The following is a 19,997-nucleotide window of genomic DNA, read 5'->3' as shown; positions in this document are numbered from 1 at the left end:
TCTCTATCTTGCTCACGTACGAGCAAGACTCAGGCACGCGCACGTGTACTGTACACGTAGCGATCGCCCTTGTACACACACACCACGAGACGAGAAGCTGCTCGAGTCAAGCCTCACCCTGCATGCTCACCGTGCAATGGGCGTTTGGCCAATTTGCCCGTTGCAGAAGCCACCGGCTACAATGTGCCATCGGCGTGCAGTAGACCCTTTTTGCACGGTCGCTCGCTAAGACCCCGGATTCACGTATAGCGTATCGCACGTGCATTAGTTTCGGTTTGACGATAGGACCCTTTGGCAGTTGATGACGGGTAGGACCTGTGATGGCGGGGGAACAAGCTCTCTCCAAGGTCTTGGGGCTGCAGGGACTCATGTCAGAGGGGTCAGAAGGTCTGGTGCATGTTGGTATTGAACTCCGAGGAGGTGTGGGTGTGGTTTTTGATTCGTCATATTGTACTGCATCGGTGTGGCACAGTGGTGAGATACAAGTTTGTCATGCGAAGCAGGCTCGCGAGACAATGCGTTGGAAGTGCGAGTGTGTAATTAGCTAGATGATTGTTTCGACTCCTCTGATCTTTGCCAGTATAAGCTATCCCCTCTAATCTATACAGTATCATGCGTCGGACGACTATGCAAGACGCCAACCGGTCTAAGTCATGGTGACGAGTTCTTCGGCCGACACGGGGTGGATAGCCTGCGGGAGAAGCACATGTTAGCATCCAAATTCTCAAACGCCGATTGCACAATGCCGTTCCTTTCCCCCGCAAACGTGGCAGCTGCAGCAGTCGACAGCCGATGCATTGCCGCTTATGCATGCACGGATGCACGACGAAACGGGAATGGAAGGTTGGGTGATTACTTACCACACAGTTGTCAAAGTCCTTCTTCGTGGCACCCATCCTGATCGCCACACCGAACCCTTGCAGGATCTCGCTGCTTCCCTGTCCCAAGATATGCAGACCGACGACCTTCTCGTTTTCGCCCGCGCAGATGATCTTGTAAGCTGTGGGCTGCTTCTCATCGGGGTCCATCATAGCGAAGTACATGGCCTTGAATTCGGTCTTGTAAATTTTGATCTTGTCGCCGTACTTCTCGCGGGCCTCGGGCTCCGTTAGACCGATAGAGCCGATCTCTGGGTGGGCAAAGACGACAGAGGGAATGTTCTCGTATTCGAGGTGTGCCTTGGGCTGGTTGTTGAATAGGCGGTCGGAGAGGCGTCTTCCAGCGGCGATGGCGACGGGGGTGAGTTCGAAACCGCGATCACATACGTCACCGATGGCGTAGATGTTGGGGATAGAGGTGTTTTGGTACTCGTCGGTCACGATGTGGTTCTTGTCGTTGAGCTTGATGCCGAAGTCCTTGATCTTGAGATCTTCAATTTCGGGGTCACGTCCAGTTGCGAAGAGAACTTCTTCGACTTCAACGGTCGACTCATTCTTTGTCTCGTTGTTCTGGTAGGTGACGCGCTTCATGCCGTTGCCAATATCCTCAACCTTTGTAATCTGTGTACCCTTGTAGAGGTTGATGCCCTGACGCTCGTACTCTTGAGTTACGGTATCTTGGATCATGGGGTCGAAGGTTCGGAGGAGCTTGTCGCCGCGGATGAAGAAGTGTGTTTTCGAGCCGAGTGCGTGAAGCATGCCAGTCATCTCGACACCGATGTATCCAGCGCCACTCGTTGCAATGCTCTTGGGCTGCTTCTCGAGATCGAAGAAGCCGTCGCTGCTGATGCAGAGTTCCTTGCCAGGAATATCGGGTAGCTTCGGTCGTCCACCGGTCGCGATGAGGATGTGCTTCGCCTTGATGCGCTGGGAGCCTCCATCATGAAGCGCAACCTCGACTTCGTCCTTGGCCACAAACTTCGCGCGCCCTCTGAAGTGCTCAATCTCGTCCTTGTTCAGGTTGTTCTCGTAGATGCCGTTCAGCCGCTTGACGTAGTCGTCTCGCTTCTTCTTGAAGTATGGCCAGTCGAACTCCGGTACCCCGCCAACCTTGAAACCGTATGCGGACGCATCCTTGAAGGTCTCGGCAATCGCTGCTGCGTTCCAAGTAACCTTCTTCGGCACACAACCGACGTTTACGCAGGTACCTCCGTATCGTGAAGATTCGATCGCAATGACTTTTGCGCCGTGTTTGGCGGCTCGTCGTCCAGAGGCAATACCACCGCTGCCAATTCCGATTACTAGGTAATCGCACTCCTTGGGTTGCGACGACATGGTGATGCTCGAGGTGGAGAAGTGAGACGAGAGGTTTGATAAGCGTGCGGATGCCACTGCGGTTTGTGAAGGGCGGAAGTGCGTTCGGAGGAGAGAAGTTTGTCCTGTAGATGGAGGGGTAATGGTACGGAGACTCGTCGAGAGAGCTCGCAGTCTAAAGGTAGCTGTTCTTTGCATTAAGATGCAGCGCGGCCGAGGGCGGATACTTATGGAGTACGTCAGAATAATTAGATTCCAAAGCTACTACTGCATTCAGAGGCTGGATTGGACGACTTAAGTAATCCAACCACGCAGGTGCAGTACCTAGGTATGCGGTATGGCTGCTTTCTGTGCAGGCTAGAAGTTCCAGACCGGGGACGAACAAGACAATGTCTGCAACTATCACGCAATGCTATCTCAGCGACCGATGTGTGTCGCTTGGTAATGCTGCGATTTAAGATTTTGCGATTATGGGAGCAGCCGGCGGTGACGCGATCTCGGCCTTACGCGTGCGGACATCCCGGAGGTGCATGCGCTAGACCGCTTCCAATAGCTACTTGGATCATCGCTTCCAGGCCAGCCCACCTGCGACACACGACTCCACGCAACATCAGGCCGGTCAAGTCAACTGAAGCTCGACAGATGTTGGCAGGAAACCATGCCAGCCTATGAGAGTGGTTCAAACTTTCTCGGATCCTGAATCCTGACTCCTGAAGCATCGACAGTCACCCAAAGAGATCAGACCATCCCCACCACGGACCTTGCGACATTGCCGAGTGTCGCACTCTTAGCTGAAAGCCTTCACACCCACTTCTACCTAAATCAACTACCCTCGTCATGGGTGGTAGGCTTTCCATGCCGAAGGCGGCCGATGGCATGAGCGAAACCTCCAAGCCAACGTCGGCCAATGCGCGAGCGCGTCTTTCACGAGGCGGAGGCATCATCAATGGCCGTGTAAGAGGCTTCTGTCCAGATTTGTAATCCCCACATCGGCTAACACGTCCCAGACCGTCATGGCACCCTTAGCGGCCCTTACCATGGCTGGCCTTCTCTTCGTATATGCCCGGACGTCGATACGCGCGGCGAAGCTCAACGCGAAGAAACATCGAGAGGCAGACGGTGGGCAAATCAGCTGGCACAAGGAGAGCATGAGGCGACATGGTCAGATGGACAGGCTGGACGATGATAGAGGGACGTTCAGCGAAGCTCTTATGGGAGACATTCGTAAGAAGAAACAACAGAAGGTCGAGGAGAACCAGAAGGCGCCAGTAGAGAGGTCCGATAACGACGCCGAATTGAGGAAGATCATGGGAAAGAAGGACTGATTCCCAAGGAACAGGCAAAGCCCTGATGGTAGCGACGCACGAGGGTCGTTCAGTAGGCCTTGATTTTATGACCAAGAACAAAAACTATAGAAAGACACATTAACACCTCAACCTATGTGTCTACGAACCTCAAGGATCGTTGAACAAAGAAATATTATCATCAGGTTCGTTGCTGTGAAGAGGCCAGAATTGCACCATGCTGCTAATGAAGCTGCACGCGAGCACGTTTAGCGGCTAAGGCGTTCACCGGTTTGTTCAGCATTGTCCAACACCAGCAGAGAGGTAAGCTTGGGTACAGCAGAACTTAAGTCGATCTAACAACACGGTCCGCGGCCGGTAGTGTCTTGTCACACGCGCCCGGAGCAGATTCACCTCTATCTAGGTACGCAGTCTGTTTGATCACGGGCAGCGAAAGCTTAACCATAGCAAATTGAACGCGCCGAAGTAACACAGCATGACATGGTATATATATTCACAGCGAAACATATGCGCTCGAAAACGCTAGCTGCCGTAATGATAAACTGTGATTTGCCAGAGCTATAGACATGGATGTGTTAAGCTTCACATGTGAGCCCTGGAGCGAACCCCGCATTCAGCTGTGGTAGCTTTCAAACGCGTGCCATGCCACGAGATTTGGTTGAGTGATGGCAGGCGCGATTCAACAGCAAAGTCATGTGCTGGTGTCAAGTTGGGGATCGATTGCCGGGCGCTGGATGAGGGATATTATAGATAGGTACATGTGCAGGTCGTTGCGTCGATCGTTCGCCTGCGGCCAATGGCTTCATCCTTCCGTGGCCGTTAGACTGTTTCGGGGATGCGAGCTGCACAAAGCGTGAGGTTAACCCCACCATTCCATGACCGCGCTCCGCATCTATACACTCTCGCCAACATCAGCCATTGTCGCCCGACCTTCCTCTCCACCACCAACCTTCGCACTCGACACCAATCGCGCACCCACGTTCCCTCCATCCAGCTTGACGACGCCGCGGTCTTCATGGAGCTTGCCCGGCTGCTGGCCCGATCGCGATTGCCGTAGGAAGACTGCACCGTCTTCCACAGCTAGCGATAGCCAGTATGCCTAAGCAGGACGAGGGGAGGCCAAATGTACAACAGGACATTCCAAATAGACCCAGAGATCTGACCGAGGTTTCAAGAGCCGTCCTGCGCAGTGAGCAGGCCAAGCGATGGACCAAGAAGTACCGCACCGAGGTCGCTGCAAGCTCCAGCAGTCTGCTCTCTACATTTGCGGCTGTATGTGCATCCCTATCAGACACAGCGTCATTGATTTCGCCAGTGCTGATAGCTTCCAGTATCCTCTCGACTCGGTCAAGACCCGCCTGCAAGCGTACGCCAGCCCCCCGGACTTACGTGGAACACGGCTAACATGGCATAGCTACAAGTTCAACTCCTTCGCCGACTGCGTTCGCCACACCTACAAAACTGAAGGCTTCCATGGCTTCTACCGTGGTATGCCTCACCGCTCACAGCTGCATGGCCAACACCCGCTAATGTACGCGTCATAGGTGTCTGGTCTCCTCTCGCAAGCATAACCCTCGTCCGCACCGTGTCCTTCTCCATATACCAGCGATCCAAATACGCGCTCGATAATTGGATTTACCAGACAACCGGAAGCTCCCCGCTTGTTATCGCTAATACCCGGGATGCGTGGCCTACGTTTTCGACGATTGCGTGCTTCGGGCTGGCAGGTGTCAATGCGGGTGCCGCAATCACAGTAATCGCATGTATGACAAATCTACTGCCGTTTGTATTTCGCTAGCTAATTGAGTTAGGTCCCTTCGAGTTGACGAAGTTGAGCGCGCAAATCTCCGTATTGATGGCTGAGCGCAACGATGGCGGCGGCAAGAACGAAGCGGTCCGCAAGAGCTACCAAAATCTTGGAACCTGGAAGACGGCACAAAATCTGGTCAAACATCGGGGTTGGACAGGACTGTACTCGGGCTTCCATTTGCATCTACGTGAGTTAACCGCAAACCGTTGGGAAGAAGGGCAAGCGCTGACAAGAGACAGTAAGAGATTCCATCGGCACCGGCATTTACTTTGTGACATACGAGAGTGTGAAACAGGTTCTAGCCAACGCGCGAGGTACTTCACCTACACATCCATTGGCTGTAGTCGTGGCTGGTGGACTGTGTGGACTGGTTAGCTGGGCCTGCGTAAGCTTTCGCTTCCTATGGGGTCTTGAATCATGTACTAATGAGTATTGCAGATTTTCCCGATCGACACGGCAAAGAGTATCTACCAGCGAAATTGCCTCGTTGGAGGCAAAGACAAGGCCACGCGCCCTAAGATACATTTCTTTAGTCGCCGGATGTATCGAGGTGAGCATACCTTCCCAAAGTCGCAAGACTTCTACTGACCCATTCAAGGCCTCGGTGTCTCCATGTCTCGTTCCTGCATAGTCAACGCTATTTTCTTTACTGCATTCGAATTCACCAAGAAGCGCATCAACGGCATGTCTTACGACGAGGAGCTGCTTCGTGCCAACGACCTATAGCTAATTCGACATTTCCGTATTTGAGGTTTCACTTGTATCTGCATAGGGGCATGGAGTAGGTGCATATTTTGTTTGTATGCAAGTGGATATGTAAATTATCCTGGATCTGAGTATGCAACTACGAGCACAGTACTGAGCATGACACATATTGTGCACCTGGCCTTGGGACTTGTCGGAGGCTTTCGTTCAGTCCTTATCTACCTCCGCCTGGCACTGCTTCTTCTCCTCTTCGTTCGCATGGCCATGATAATCGCACGGGTTGACGTCATTTTGCGGTACCCCTTCCTTTTTGAAGCGACTATAACGGATCATGACGCGCATGAGGAAATCATGTGGAAGACTAGATCGAAGTACGAGTTCACCGTTTTCAACCGTGTCATCTGCATCCTCATAATCCCGGCAATGCTTCTCCACAAAGAGATCGAGAATTGCGTGATCCTTGGGGAGATGAGCGAAGCCATGGATCACAGCCTCGTATAATGTACTCTTCTTGATAAGGTGGTTGATCAAGCTGTCGCGAGTTGCTTCGTAAAACGCTGGAGACAGAACTCGATCGCCAAAAATCAAAGCTTTGGTACGTGCAAGTTGTGCCTTGCCTTCCATCTGTGTCGAGTAATCTTCACGCTTTCCGTCACACCACTCTAAGCAGGTTTTTGGGAGAGTTTGCGTGTAAACCCAGTCGACGAAGATGCTGACTATCGCCTTGTCAGCTGAGTGATGCATACTTCTGAATGCTCTTTACTCACACGTGCTGCACTCAACGTCTTCCAATTTAACGACACCTTCCTGTGCCTCTTTCCAAGGACCATTCAACGCCTTCTTGAAGTAATCGGAGTGTTCGACGAGTAGCGAGCGATGGATGTGGTATTTGGTCTTGGTGTCGCCTACTTCGACAATGACGAAGACGGGCTCTTGGGCAGCCTCACTAGGAAATAATCAGCCCGTAGACTTTTGAGAGTTACTCTTTGAAATACCTGGGGCGCTTCATTCTTGCGATCTTTCCCATTGACATCGTAGACGTAGAGCTCTGTTTTATCTATAGGCCTGCTTTCGTGTAGTTCCAGACGAGTTGTCGGGGTCGTAGTTGCAATGGAAGGAGCAGTCGGGGAAGCTGGCTTACTGCACGTGGTGGTAAATTGGTCTTGGTCTAGGCTTTCGAGCTTGCCTCTTTTCACTTTGAGATTCACTGTCACTGTGATTTGCGTGATTTGTTGGTACATTGTTTCTATGCGATACGACGCAATGACAGTACTCTACTACCTTGTAAATGAGCGGAGCTGACAGAAGTCGTCAGCTACTTCCATTGTCCAGATAGCGAGTTTTCACTTTTCATGAAGCATTGTAGTGGCTCTTCTCATGACGACAAAGACATGCGACAAATCTTGGTGGGTATGTTCTGTACAATCAGACTGGCGCGCGTGACCGGCCCCTTCGCCAAGTATAGCGAGGAGTTGTCCACAGTCTTCTGAACAGTTAATGTTCTAGAGGACCAATGTGGATAGTAGTGAGAAGCACAAAATACATGCTATGGAAGTCTTAGATGTTGGCAGGACTGACCTTGAGAGGTAGTCTCAAAGGAAAGATGGCGGCTAAGCGAAAGAGAATGAGGTAATTGGCAAAAGCTACGCCTGTATAGGTGTCTGATGCAGATCCACTTAACCATGGAAAGTACAACTCGGAGTTGGAGGACTGAAGGGTCTGGCATGAAGACATGTAATGTGAGCTGTACTTGCGAAGGACTTCACAAGCATAAGGATTCATGCCTGTCCCTCATAGTAAAGGTAGGCTAAGGTACTGACTTTGGGCAATGATATGTTGAGAGGAGTGCCCATGTAAGCGATGATATGAATGCGCGAATCCGAACTCAGGTTATCCGACTAAGGAATACTAGTGCATGATTAGGAATCCTAGTCACGTCAATGTATCACTTATATCAAGCTCCTTTCATAGCCACAAACCGAACATCACAATGGCTGGTATGGCGACCGAACTACCGCTCCGAAACATCACGACGTGTACCCGTTTGTTGCACTTTTCGAAGTATTCATTGACCTGCCGACCTAACATATCTCATGACGCCGTCGTTGTTCTTCCGGGAGGGCCCGTATGCAAGTCGTGTCACCGAATAGTCGTGACTGTCCCACCCCAGCAATGGGAATATGCCCGCTGATGAATCCGTTTTGCAACCCCGATAAAGGCAAATGTCGAAGAAAGGAAGGGAAACGAGACGCTTAGTCGAAGAGACCGAAGCCCATGTCGTCGTCTGACTCCTCCTTCTCTGTTGTGTGTTAGTCTCCGTTCTGTGCTCAGCGAGGGATATTTGGTAGACGTACCCTCCTCCTTCTTCTCCTCGGCAGCTGGCTCGGCACCGGCAGCGTCGCCAGCGGCAGGGGCAGCGCCTCCAGCAGCGGGGGCAGCACCGCCGCCTGAACCGACGTTCAGGAGCAGGTCCTTGACATCCTTGCCCTCAAGAGCCTATTCACATATCAATTCCGTGTTCTGCTCCAGCGTGTCCGTGTATGCGCACCTTGGCGAACAGAGTTGTCCAGATGGGCTCGACCTCCTCGATCTTTGCGGCCTTGATGATAGATTGGAGCTTGTCGGCCTGTTCAAATTAGCCATTGTGTCCGCGATTGCGAATTGCACCTCGGGAGTCGTACAGTGATGTCGACACCGTCATCAGCGAGGATGAGAGCGGCGTAAGAGGTGGCGAGCTCGGAGGTAGACATTGCGACGGATGTGATCGTGATACTGTCGTGAGTCGAGATGTTGAGAGTGTCGGCGCTGGTGAATTGAATTGATGGTGTGGACGGCGCTAATCGTGGCTTTCGCTTAGCGACGTCTAGCTGCATCAGGCGTTAGCGCGTTGGGTGAGGGCAACTTGCCCCTCGGTGACGTCCGGGCACTTTCCCCGCTATCAAGCTGCATCTTGGCTTCCCGACCGGCTACTTCCAAGTTCGCATATTGCAGAGTTCCAGCTTTCACCACCGTTCGGATTAGCCTCAACCCCACCGAAAGATTCCCCAACCAGCGCCGATCAGCGTCTGCAGCACACAATGACCGACTCCCCACTCCCACGGATTCCGCTGGATCCGAAGGAGCAGCCCATCCTCGACAAGCTGCAGTCCATACGGACGGAGCTGGAACTACTGAAGCGTGATCGGTCCACCTATGTCAAGAGCCAAGATGTCTTGAAGCTGTACGACCAAGTCATCGAGCAGGTCATAATTCTCAACGAGATACGGGAAACTAAGCGCCTGGAGCAGAACAAAGGTATGTCACGTTGCCACCTGCCCAATGTGGCTTGTTGATGCTGACTTGGTCGCATAGTCGATTACATGCTCGATGATTGCTTTCAGCTCATATCACTTGCGTATCTGACCGTCGGAAAGAACCACGAACCACCAGCAGTGTTAGTATTTGGCGGTGTCATGTGCTGTATACGAAGTTACTGACAGTGTTCCAGCTACTCATACATATCCACAATCAAGGTACTTATACATGTGGGAGGTCATGTGCACGTCAATGTCTAACAACTCACAGCGCCTCTTGGACCATCTCAAAGAAGCCACCTTCTACTCGCAAAAGGATCTGGAAGCCCTGGACAAGAACCTCCAAGACTGCCGGCGTTATGTTGAAAGGGGGCAGGAAGGTCACAGCCCTCATCTGCTGACTCTCCTCGATGCTCGTATCAAAGTTTGCGAAGAGACACTAGCAGAACTGAAGCTGAACCTATCCGGACTAACACCCGACCTGACACCGAAGTGGGAGAAGCTTGTCTCGATACTACGATCCCTTTGCGGTTGCAATGCAAGATCGAAGGTTAGCAAACTCCGAATAGGCCGTTACCGTGTACTGACCGGAACTGTAGTTCCCACTTGAAGAGGTTGAGGAGTACTCAGAGGAGCTCAACAAACTCGACGAAGAGCTGAAAGAACACGGAATTCGCGCGTATGAGACGGAGGGAACCACTGAAGAGAAGCTGGCCGAGATGGTCGACAAGATGCAACTAGCCACCGAACACCCCGAGGCCGCACCAGACGCCAAGACTCTCATCGGCACGCTGCTGCGCCGTAATTTGCTCTGGGTCACGTTGATCAAGCAAAAGTTGGTGCATCCCGCTAATCTTACGATCCGGACTAACACCTGAGCAGGCAAGGACGCATATCGCCCGCTTTCAAAGACACCTACGACAAACTTCTTGCTATCCGGAACAAACTCGAGAAGCTCACTCTGACACAGGCATGGTCCCTTCGTGAGACTGATCTATGGGATTTCCAGCGCCAGCTTGACCGCATAGACGAGGCACGCGTTGACGGTAATTTCGTTGATGCACTTGGACGTCCATCTGAGATCTACGAGCAAAGGGTATGTTCTCACAGACGTGATTGTCTATACGCCCACGGACTAACGTGATGTAGACACTACTCTATCTTCTCAGGAAGAGCTACGCTCTCATCTACCAGCTGCTCTTAACTTCAGAGCCTGTGTCAGAGGCATTACTGCCAATATACAACCAGCTGACCACACTTCGGAAATGCTTACTCGAAGTCAAGAAGCTGGGAGGTGTATCCTCACCAAGAGAGCTGTACCCATACAGTATGAAGGTTGGTGCACCACCCCATGAATATATCGATACGTCTACTGACTCATATATAGCTGAACTCAATTGACAACATGCGGGTAGACGGCAAGTTCATGGTTGGCGAAGAGATACCCGATGGACAAGGACGCGTAACACAACTTCTGGAGGAATGCTTCGAGCTCGCCTACGACCTGAGAAACGATGCCGAAGACAACAACAGCTCCGCTGATGTCACGCCATCGACCGAAAAGCCCGAGCCCCTTAGCACCTGATGTATCCTCTCTCTCTCATATTGGCGCTGTACATCTCGGCGTAAGACGATCGCTTCCAAACTGGCTACCCACATCTCTTCTGACCTGTCTTATTCCGGCGATTCTCTCTCTTGTGGCAAACACGCGTAGAACCCTTGTACTTTCTGTACTTCTAACTATTACTTAATATGGGTCAATCATTCGAAGCTGTTCAATTTCGTCTTCTGGTGGCGTTGGTGGTGGAACATCTGCATCCTTGAAGGTTAGGTGGCTTCCGTACGATATGCCTGCAATTATCAGCGTCTTTGGCTATCAGCTTCGGCTCTTCCTCTTACAAAGCTCTTCGCCTGTAGCAATGTCTCTCAAAGCTCGATACGTGATGATTTGACGTCGAGTATCCCGCATCCATCCTACGTTTTGTTCCTGGGTCGAGTGATTGAACATGCTTCCCAATCCGAATATGATGGCTTGTGTGACCTTGCTGTTACCGTCCGTGTCTACGATTGGCCAATTGCTAGCATGAGTCAGATTTTGGGTACTTCCAACCACCTCTAATAGATACTTTGATCAAGTGTAAGGCCATCGACCTGCTACAACTGCCGATGCCCGCACATGCGTACGCATGCTACATGTCCAGAGGAGGTGGTAGCGCGACAATACAGCAGCTCAAAACAAAGAACTACGTACTAAGTGTAATGATAAAGCGAGGTCTGCTCTATGTGCTTCTTGTTTTCTTCTATTCCTAGGATCAATACAGGACATATGTCTATCGTGGTCCCTGATGGTATGTCTTTGGTAGCAAAAACACCACGCCCTACATGCTTTGTTAGTCATCCACTACAACTGATCTGCCATCATCTCGAGAAACGTACCTTTTGGCGTATCAACCTTCAGGACAATATCTGGACATCGTTGAAGTGGGATGTCGTTCGGCGCTGTTTGGAAACCCATGGTACCTAGTAAGAAGATCGGCACTTCGCAAAGCAGCAAGAATAGTTACAAGGATACAATAAGGACACCAGTCAGCAGTCCATTCCTCTCAAACCCACGACATCACTTTTGGTAATTACATCACAAAAATTTATCACCGCGCTAAGTCCGCGGTCCGAAGGCTTGGACCCTGAGGGTTGCGCCCCACTCAAGCTTCGCTCATGGCTGGCCGCTTTCGTCACAGGTCCTCGCAACACGACTGCCAGCACGATGGCCCAGCAACGAGGGCAAGCAATGGGAGACTCCCTCAAGACGGCACACTCCGTCAGCCTAAAGGTTCTGCGGTATGTTGGCACGTCCTTTATGCTGCTTCCGCATAGCATCCTGTCGCAAAGCTGATCGTCGCATCGTCTCATGACCATCCACCCGACTTGTCTATCTATGCATATGCCATGGACATGCCAATGAACTGGGGACTCTGCGTATTGACGTCGTTTCCAGATTGTCTCGTCCATCTCTCGCGGTGCAGCACCCTCTCCCGAACTCCAAAGACCTAGGCATATCGCCCAAGGCGTCGCTCGCGTACCCCACACCGAACGACACCAAAGACCAGTTCGTCCTCAGTCCCGTGTTAAACCTTCCTGAAGCGTTTGGTAGCGCCTACGTCGGCGAGACCTTCTCCTGCACTTTATGCGCGAACAACGAGCTCGATCCATCCGACAACACAAAGGCGATTAGTGGCGTGAGGATACAGGGCGATATGCAAACACCGTCAAATCCTGCGGGGTCGCCCCTAGATCTGTCTGGTCTACAAGAAGAAGCAGAGAACGTGTCCCCAGGGCCAGCGGAATCATTACAACGTATCCTACGATTTGAGCTCAAGGAAGAGGGCAACCATGTCTTGGCTGTGACTGTCACGTATACAGAGACCGCACTAGGAGAAGGAAGGGCAGCGAGCGGCAGAGTCCGAACATTTCGCAAATTGTACCAGTTCGTGGCTCAACAGTTATTGAGTGTGCGCACCAAAGCTGGAGAGATTGGGCAGAAGAGTGGATCTTCTCGATACCTCCTGGAGGCACAACTGGAGAACATGGGCGAAGCTGCAGTCTGTTTAGAGGTACGTCGACGCGTTCTAAGTCTCACGATTCATGTGTTGGTACTATCATTTACTCCAAACAACGAGTCAGAGCGGCTCCTTTACGTTGAGGATTTCGGCTCCATCACTAGCTCGATCGCAGAGTCCGATCCGGCAGTCTTGTAGATCCGGCGCTATTTCGCTGCTTCAGATAGCCTACCACCACAGCCCTGCCCCTAGTAGGCATTGAACCACGACTGACTCCAAACAGGCAGTCAATGTAAACCCGAAACCACCCCTCAGATCTACGTCGCTTAATTGGGATATGCAAGCCTCAGGTATTAATGCGCCGATATTGAGCCCACGGGATGTGGTGCAAGTCGCGTTCCTTCTCGAACATGGGCCCAGCGACAAGGACGAAGAGATGGCAGGTTCCATGACGGAAGACAACAAAAGAGTGCTGGGTCAGCTTGCTATCCAATGGCGGAGCGCATTGGGCGACAGGGGCTCTCTCAGCACCGGATGGCTTACGGCTCGGCGCTGAGCGTGTCTTGTCCAATAGACTTTGCGTCGCGCTCTAACGTCGGTACGGTTTGTATATCTCCGACCGAAAGTTCTGACGCCCGTACCTGCAGTTCCAAGCGCTTGGTCTTGCATTGTCGATCTACCACGGTAGGTTTGCGTTGATTGAAGTCATTCGGAACCTGCTCCGTGCGCTGTGTCAACATGAATCGAGTAGCCCGAACTTCGTCGCCGAAGATTGAAAAGCAACCTCTTGACTATATTTACTCGCGTATGACTGTACCTCTGTCTACCACCGGCTATATCGAGGTCCATGTATGGATGCGTGGGGTTGCGGAGATTTCGATGGAAATTTGTAATGCCGAACATGCTCAGATCGCTGTCACACAGTCAATGGGTAAGTCCAACACAGACAGCCGGAATGCGGAGGAGGATCTCTTGGACGATCGACGTGTGGAGCGAACGCAAAAGCAAGATCGACTTGGACAATCAAGGCATTGGATGCAGCTGGAGCCACGCGAACAATTCTCCTCAAAAAGCACGTCTAGTCTTACGGCATTGACCACTAGTGCGCCCAGCAGACCGAACAACAGCGCAGTCAGCTCTGAGGGAATCCGAAGAAATCGGTGGAAACAACGGCAAAGTTGGTGAAGCGCGGCAGAAGGAGCAAGGAGCCCCATGATTCCGGCCTAATGGCGCAGATGAATAGGCGACAGACACGGGAACATGTCATGACAGTCTGACGAACTACTCGAGGGTTGGGAGATCGTGGGGGAGTCATTTTATCTCGGTCAAATACGAGAGCGTGAGATGTTTGATCGTCGGCCCCCAGGAATGCAAGATACGCAGACGCCGAGTGATGGAAAGTAGAGCTCGTATGTATTGAGCAGCACAGACGAAGTATTTTGAGGTGGCTGCAGCTGTCAGATTACATGGGAGAGCACAAGCAGTAACCGTTTGAGGAGCTTGTGTGTCGAAATCGGCAGCCGACCGCGGATCGACATGGCTATATGCTACATGCGTCTCTGGGCGGGCGTATGCAGCTCCAACACCGAAGACAAGATAGATACGGTGACATGTCCTGGTGGAACCGCTGTGCACCGTTTTGTACAGTTAGGCAAGCAGAGTTGAAACGACAACGGTTTAGATGGTGGTCAGAGCATACGACGGCGGGCTGGCTAGAGCGTACCGCAGGTACCTGTATGCATCTATGTGCAGCAAGAGGTACCGTATGCTGTGGCATTGGCCTGACATATGACAGGTTCGGTGCATAGATAATGCTGGACGGGGCGGAGAGTGGGCGGCAGTTTGCAGGTCAGCGTGGGGCGGCCTATTTTCTTTGTCTCGGGAGGTTGAAGATGTGCAAACACTGGGCAGAGTATGGGGTCGCGTCCGGGACACGACAGGCAGGCCCCTATTCGTACCGCAGAGTTAATACCGTGTATGCGTGCTGTACGCTGAAGGTGAAACACATGCAAATTGCACGCACACCACCATGGCTGTGGGCGCAATAACCGTCGTGTTGGTGAAGGCCGTCGACGACCCCTGAACGCGCAATGCAGCGCGGCCAATCCGTCTTCGCCCAAAGCAGGCTGGGCTCAGGCCGTGCCTTCCCAAACCAAGCGGCGCCCCCTGGTCGTGCTTTCCGAAGACAGGGTCTAGCAGCGCGACATGGGACGACGGCACAGCGACGGGCGGAGACGCCTGTGCGTCGAGTGGAGCGACACGGCCACGCTGGGCGATGGAGGGCGTACCGTGGGACGCTGTGTCTACGCCAAACTCTGCGGGCAGATGAAGGTGCTGCGCGCGGGTGCCTTGCATGGACAGGCGCGCGTCGCCTCGCGGCCGGCAGCGCTGACAGGCTGCACTGCAAGAGAGTGCAGCAGTCCGGTCCAGGCCGAGGGGCAGTCGAATGCTCAGCGCGGGAGCGGTTAAGCGCTAGACTGTCTTCCGCCAGCGATAAGAGTGCTTGTGGGTTAGCTGCTCGAACAGGCCGGAGTCTGTCCCTATGAATTGGCCTGTGACCGAGCGCAGCGCACTGAACCCTTCTCCGCCAACCCTCTCCCCATTCACTCTTTTCGCCCGCAAACCACCGTCGCGACACGCCAGAGCAACCTCGCTGTCTACCATCTACTGTCTGCCGTCCACTGTCTACACGCAGCGCCGCCCACCCGCCCCCGTGCAACCGCGCCCTCAGTCACCGTCGCACTCGCTCTGCCCTTCCCGTGCATAAGCCTCACCACCACCCGTTGCTGCGGACCCCCAGTCTCCAATGACCTAGAGTACAAGGCGACTCGACGTCCCACACGCCGTGACCGCGCAACCCCACGACGCTCTTTAATCGCCCATCTTTTTGGATATCCTATGCCCACCATCTAACATGGCGCCCGCTCCCTCGTCCACCGCCGAGCAGTCGTCCACCCCGCTCGCCGACTATTTCTTCATCTCCGGCATCGAGTCGTCGCAGGTCTACGACGAGCGCACCCAGAGCAATGGCATAGTCACCTCCCCGCTCGCCCAGCCCCCGGTCGATGAGACCATCGAAGAGGACCGCGCCCTCGAGACCGATTCGATCCGCCCAACCTCCCAGGATGGCCTCTCCAACGGCGACTCCACGCGCCGGCGCTCTGCGAATCGCTTCAGCGAGAACCGCCAGTCCAATTGCACCATCATTGGCCCAGATCCCAAGCAGACTGCGAGCAATCGGAGCAGCGCCACCATCAAGGGCGTACAGCTTGGCGGCTCCGGCCTCAGCGACCAAGACTTTGACATTGCACTGCGCAAGTTCGCGTCCGAGCGTGATACCTTTCTCGAGGAAATTCAGTTTACTGCTGGTGTTGCGCAACAGGCCCGCTCCACCCCCACGAGGCCGCGACCCAGGCCACAGCGCGTGTCACAAGCTAACAATGACGATGGCGTCGGCAATCTCAGGTCCGGCGTTGGCAGCATTCGACGGCGCATCTCCACCATGCAGAGCAGTCTGAAGCGCCAGTCGTCGACCGCAAGACAATGTAAGTTGCATTCCACACTATGTCCGACCAGGATCTGTGCAGGGCAGGGCCCTGGCCTCTGGCTTTGACATGGGTTATTTACTTTTCGATCGACGCATACTGACGTGCATGCAGCCTCAATCCGAACGTCGAAGCGCATGTCCGGGTACAATTCCGTCATACCGGCACCGCAGCCCTTCAACCCGGAGCCGGACATGCATCCTCTGCTACGCCGCTACGAGCCTGTTCTACTAGATCGTTATCCACCACGGAACATGGTCGAGGAACTCAAGAGGCGCAATCCCTTTCCCGACTACGTGCCCATGTTTGCATTTCCTAATGATGTTAGTGTCGTCTCATCTGACGAGCGCCCAAAGAGCCAATGGCATGGTTTCGCCATGACGAATGGAGATGGCTCCAAACTTTACGGCATCACCATCATCGTCTGGCTGCCTTTGAACGCCACCGCTGCAGAGGGCCTCGAGCGCCAGTGTGAGGAATGGCGAAACTTGCACATGAATCCAGAGGAGCGCGAGCTGGCAAGCAGTTTGGGCGAGCGCCTGGCATTGGAGCGCGCAAAACTATCGCAACTACTGACTAAGCTTCCGTCCGTGGCCCCTGACTCGGAAGAGCGTGACGACTTGGACGACCAGATCGGAGCCGTTGAAGAGAAGATTCAACTCATGACCGACTTACTTCGTCCCGTAAGGCACGGTGCCGCCTCCAAGATTGAGGGACTGACTGATGGCGAGACCGGACTCTGGATCCCCCGTGCTTACGGTGTAATGGGTCGAGATGCGAGTTTGACGCCTTTCTGGAAAGAGTGGCTGAAGGCCGTCGTTGTTCCCATGACTACTGGCGCAATCCTGCGAGTCCCCGCCAGCTCACCGCGAGTTGGCATGTGGCAGCCGCTCGAGCGGTACGTAGTCAACCTGTGTGCAGAGGCTCTTAGTCCGATTACCTCCATCACGCAGGTTGAACTAGCAGTCCGTGAGCTTCGCATGTACGCCCGCAAAGAGGCAGTCAATGAGCTGCCTGGATCCCGAAACATCGACATCTATGCCCTGTTCCGATGCATGTCCATCCCCAACATCATTACGCTATTCGAGTATGTGCTCTCGGAAGCTAGGATCATTCTCCTCTCCTCACACACGGCTATGCTGCATCTGGCCAGTATGGCGATAACGAACCTGCTGTATCCCTTCCAGTGGGCTGGTGTCTTCATTCCAGTCTTGCCTGCTCGTCTGGTGCAGACGATAGAAGCGCCATGCCCATACATCGTAGGAATCGAGCGTCGTTACGAGCCCGCCGATTACCCCGACGACGACTATGTGCTCGTCGACCTGGATGCTGATTCGATAGTCTCTAACGGTCCACCGCCGCCACCACTACCACGCCAACAGCGACGGAAACTCATGTCTCTCCTTCAACAATCTGCACCACATCATATGCGCTACGGTGTACCTACTGGTCCCCCTGCTTATGCGGTAGAAGCCTTCCCATACGACACATTCGCCTCCGAGAATCCTGGGGTATTCTCGTACAGAGCACATCCTTCAACTGTCCAGAACTACGTCGGGCTGAACTCGACGTCTTTTGGGACAATGGTCGGATCACCAAGCTCCAGACCTCTAATCTACAACGCCTTCTTACAGTCAAGTGCGTCCAGTCGCGGAAACGACCGTCCTTCCACAGCGACTACCATAAAGACATACCAATCTCCGCCTTCGCCCAAGGTTTCTCCTGTATCGACAGTCTTCCCACCCATGCCCAGTACTCCCATCTCGCGTAGCGATTCTGGCTACGCACTCCAGGCCAATCTGCGTGAGAAACGATCCGCTCACTTTGAGACCTCAAGTCGGCGAAGTTCATCGGTAAGTTTGCTCTACTCTGACCTGTGATAGCTCATTGACTAATGTGGCTAGTTTGGTTTCGAACGTGTCCCTCAAATCCGGCGCCCCTCTCAGCCGTTCCTTGGCCATGCACCGAGCGCATCAACATCATCTCTAAGCCATGAATACAAGGCGGGGTCCTCGTATGCGCCATCAGTGTACGCACAGTCAACTTTGGCTGCATCCACTATCATGCCTGGTATGGCTACTCATCAAGTGCGCAACACTGCAACAACACAATGGCAAGAAGGTCATTGCTTGCAGTGGAGACCGAACGAGGACAAAGCCATGTGTTCAATATGCGAGGAAAAGTCTGATGACGGGTTGTATCGTTGCACCGGTGAGTTTCAGATCCGCTTAGTGCAACTTACTTTTCTAACAATGTGTAGGATGTAGCACATACGCCCATGGTAGGTGCGTCGACTTGATCTGCATTGTCTGCCCCACAGCATTTCGACCTGATCAGGTGCGCGCATCGTTTGTACGATGCTTCGCTAGCCTGTTCTACACGTACAGACGCTATCTTGTACCGGCTAGTGGCGAGCGCAAGAAGTCTGGTATGACCTACCAATTCAAGATGGATGAATTTGTGAAGAGCCTGCCAGCCGAAAATGTGCAATACATCGAAACGCTGCAGCAGACACAAGGTCAGTATTGCTACTACAGTTTTTGCACCACATACTAACCCACACTAGCTTTCAACGAATTCATCCATGAGCGCGAGAGCAAGTCTGCAGATGATCCTACCATCAAACTTTTCGATGAAGTCATCCTGGCAAAGCGAAACCGCGGAAAGTCTTCATTCTTTTACAAGTCCAAGGTCGACTTCTTGTCCGACACAACGGACCATCTTTGGCGCACTGCGTCTGCGACTCCGCCGAATTCTCGCTTCCCGGGCGACTATCGCTCTGTAATCAGCCGAAGTATGTCATCCACACTCCTTCAGCCAGACACTGCTAACAGAATCGCAGTCCCCGCGAAGCTCGATCCCACACTCATGAAAGAACCGCGTGTCATTCAAGGCGTGCCACGCGTCCCTCAAGGCAAAGCCCGCCGCAAACCCATTCCATCCATGCTCGGGCCTAACGGCAACAGCCCGCCACAAATCCATACCTCATGATCTCTACACCAAAACATTACGCTCTCTATAACGAAGAACCCGACCTCCATGCCTCTCCCTCCTTCGTCACAACCTCACATCTTTCCGTCTCATCATTGTACTACATGTAACATACCTAGCGACGGAGTTTTCGGCGCACCACGGCATTGCGAGTGGACCTCGATAGTCCGCTGGCCGGTGCTTGTTTCTCAGATTGGATATCTGATGGAAGGATAGAATGTCATCTCCGAAACCATCTTGCATTACATGGGGTGGTTTGGAAATGCTTTTTGCGCGGATCGATTTGGATTCCGACTCAGTGCGTATTCTCTCTCGGCTGTATACTGGGCGGCGCAAAAGAAGCATTTGGTCTTTATGCGAGTATACCTTTGTAATGCGTTTCCTGCCCTCGCCCCAGATTGGCATATTCTATTGGTTTTTTGCCTGCCACTTGCAAGATGTTTTGGTAGCAAATGGCTAGGAAGCGGCGAGATTCTTCTGTATATTATTGCATTAAGCATAACATGAGCAGTGGAAGAAAGAATCCAACTAATGGACAAAGTTTACTACAGCATGGAATGCTGAACAAAAGTCATCCCTTAGAAAGTCTTTATCCCTCCA

At 52.9% G+C, this 19,997-nt stretch overlaps 8 protein-coding genes across 8 annotated transcripts; 5 read left to right on the top strand and 3 right to left on the bottom strand.

Moving 5' to 3' along the window:
* Nucleotides 1-646: 646 nt before the first annotated feature.
* Nucleotides 647-2,213, bottom strand: J4E78_003177 (uncharacterized protein; the record flags this gene model as incomplete). The annotated part of the gene is made up of 2 exons (XM_049363817.1): nt 647-691; nt 861-2,213. 2 exons carry the CDS (start codon nt 2,211-2,213, stop codon nt 647-649), a joined length of 1,398 nt encoding a protein of 465 aa, XP_049224482.1.
* An 816-nt stretch (nt 2,214-3,029) lies between these two features.
* J4E78_003176 (uncharacterized protein) lies at nt 3,030-3,517 on the top strand (the record flags this gene model as incomplete). The annotated part of the gene is made up of 2 exons (XM_049363816.1): nt 3,030-3,146; nt 3,200-3,517. The coding sequence occupies 2 exons, from the start codon at nt 3,030-3,032 to the stop codon at nt 3,515-3,517; spliced, it is 435 nt and encodes a 144-aa protein (XP_049224481.1).
* Nucleotides 3,518-4,591: 1,074 nt separating this feature from the next.
* On the top strand, nt 4,592-6,032 carry J4E78_003175 (uncharacterized protein; the record flags this gene model as incomplete). Its single annotated transcript, XM_049363815.1, has 8 exons — nt 4,592-4,768; nt 4,828-4,862; nt 4,911-4,984; nt 5,041-5,259; nt 5,308-5,493; nt 5,546-5,691; nt 5,745-5,856; nt 5,905-6,032. The coding sequence occupies 8 exons, from the start codon at nt 4,592-4,594 to the stop codon at nt 6,030-6,032; spliced, it is 1,077 nt and encodes a 358-aa protein (XP_049224480.1).
* Nucleotides 6,033-6,218: 186 nt separating this feature from the next.
* Nucleotides 6,219-7,044, bottom strand: J4E78_003174 (uncharacterized protein; the record flags this gene model as incomplete). The annotated part of the gene is made up of 3 exons (XM_049363814.1): nt 6,219-6,727; nt 6,779-6,957; nt 7,007-7,044. 3 exons carry the CDS (start codon nt 7,042-7,044, stop codon nt 6,219-6,221), a joined length of 726 nt encoding a protein of 241 aa, XP_049224479.1.
* A 1,219-nt stretch (nt 7,045-8,263) lies between these two features.
* On the bottom strand, nt 8,264-8,761 carry ALTA12 (60S acidic ribosomal protein P1; the record flags this gene model as incomplete). The annotated part of the gene is made up of 4 exons (XM_049363813.1): nt 8,264-8,310; nt 8,366-8,507; nt 8,560-8,637; nt 8,693-8,761. The coding sequence occupies 4 exons, from the start codon at nt 8,759-8,761 to the stop codon at nt 8,264-8,266; spliced, it is 336 nt and encodes a 111-aa protein (XP_049224478.1).
* A 327-nt stretch (nt 8,762-9,088) lies between these two features.
* J4E78_003172 (uncharacterized protein) lies at nt 9,089-10,889 on the top strand (the record flags this gene model as incomplete). The annotated part of the gene is made up of 8 exons (XM_049363812.1): nt 9,089-9,305; nt 9,363-9,444; nt 9,499-9,523; nt 9,576-9,854; nt 9,904-10,139; nt 10,187-10,400; nt 10,454-10,639; nt 10,692-10,889. 8 exons carry the CDS (start codon nt 9,089-9,091, stop codon nt 10,887-10,889), a joined length of 1,437 nt encoding a protein of 478 aa, XP_049224477.1.
* A 1,179-nt stretch (nt 10,890-12,068) lies between these two features.
* J4E78_003171 (uncharacterized protein) lies at nt 12,069-13,417 on the top strand (the record flags this gene model as incomplete). The annotated part of the gene is made up of 3 exons (XM_049363811.1): nt 12,069-12,142; nt 12,300-12,915; nt 13,145-13,417. 3 exons carry the CDS (start codon nt 12,069-12,071, stop codon nt 13,415-13,417), a joined length of 963 nt encoding a protein of 320 aa, XP_049224476.1.
* A 2,358-nt stretch (nt 13,418-15,775) lies between these two features.
* J4E78_003170 (uncharacterized protein) lies at nt 15,776-19,397 on the top strand (the record flags this gene model as incomplete). The annotated part of the gene is made up of 6 exons (XM_049363810.1): nt 15,776-16,406; nt 16,521-18,259; nt 18,311-18,617; nt 18,667-18,924; nt 18,973-19,200; nt 19,249-19,397. The coding sequence occupies 6 exons, from the start codon at nt 15,776-15,778 to the stop codon at nt 19,395-19,397; spliced, it is 3,312 nt and encodes a 1,103-aa protein (XP_049224475.1).
* Between the last annotated feature and the right edge of the window lie 600 nt (nt 19,398-19,997).

Source organism: Alternaria triticimaculans (genome assembly GCF_023758025.1).
Source record: "Alternaria triticimaculans strain BMP 0046 chromosome Unknown scaffold_3, whole genome shotgun sequence".
Classification (NCBI taxonomy): Eukaryota; Fungi; Ascomycota; class Dothideomycetes; order Pleosporales; family Pleosporaceae; genus Alternaria; species Alternaria triticimaculans.
This window is presented reverse-complemented; position numbering and strand designations above follow the sequence as displayed.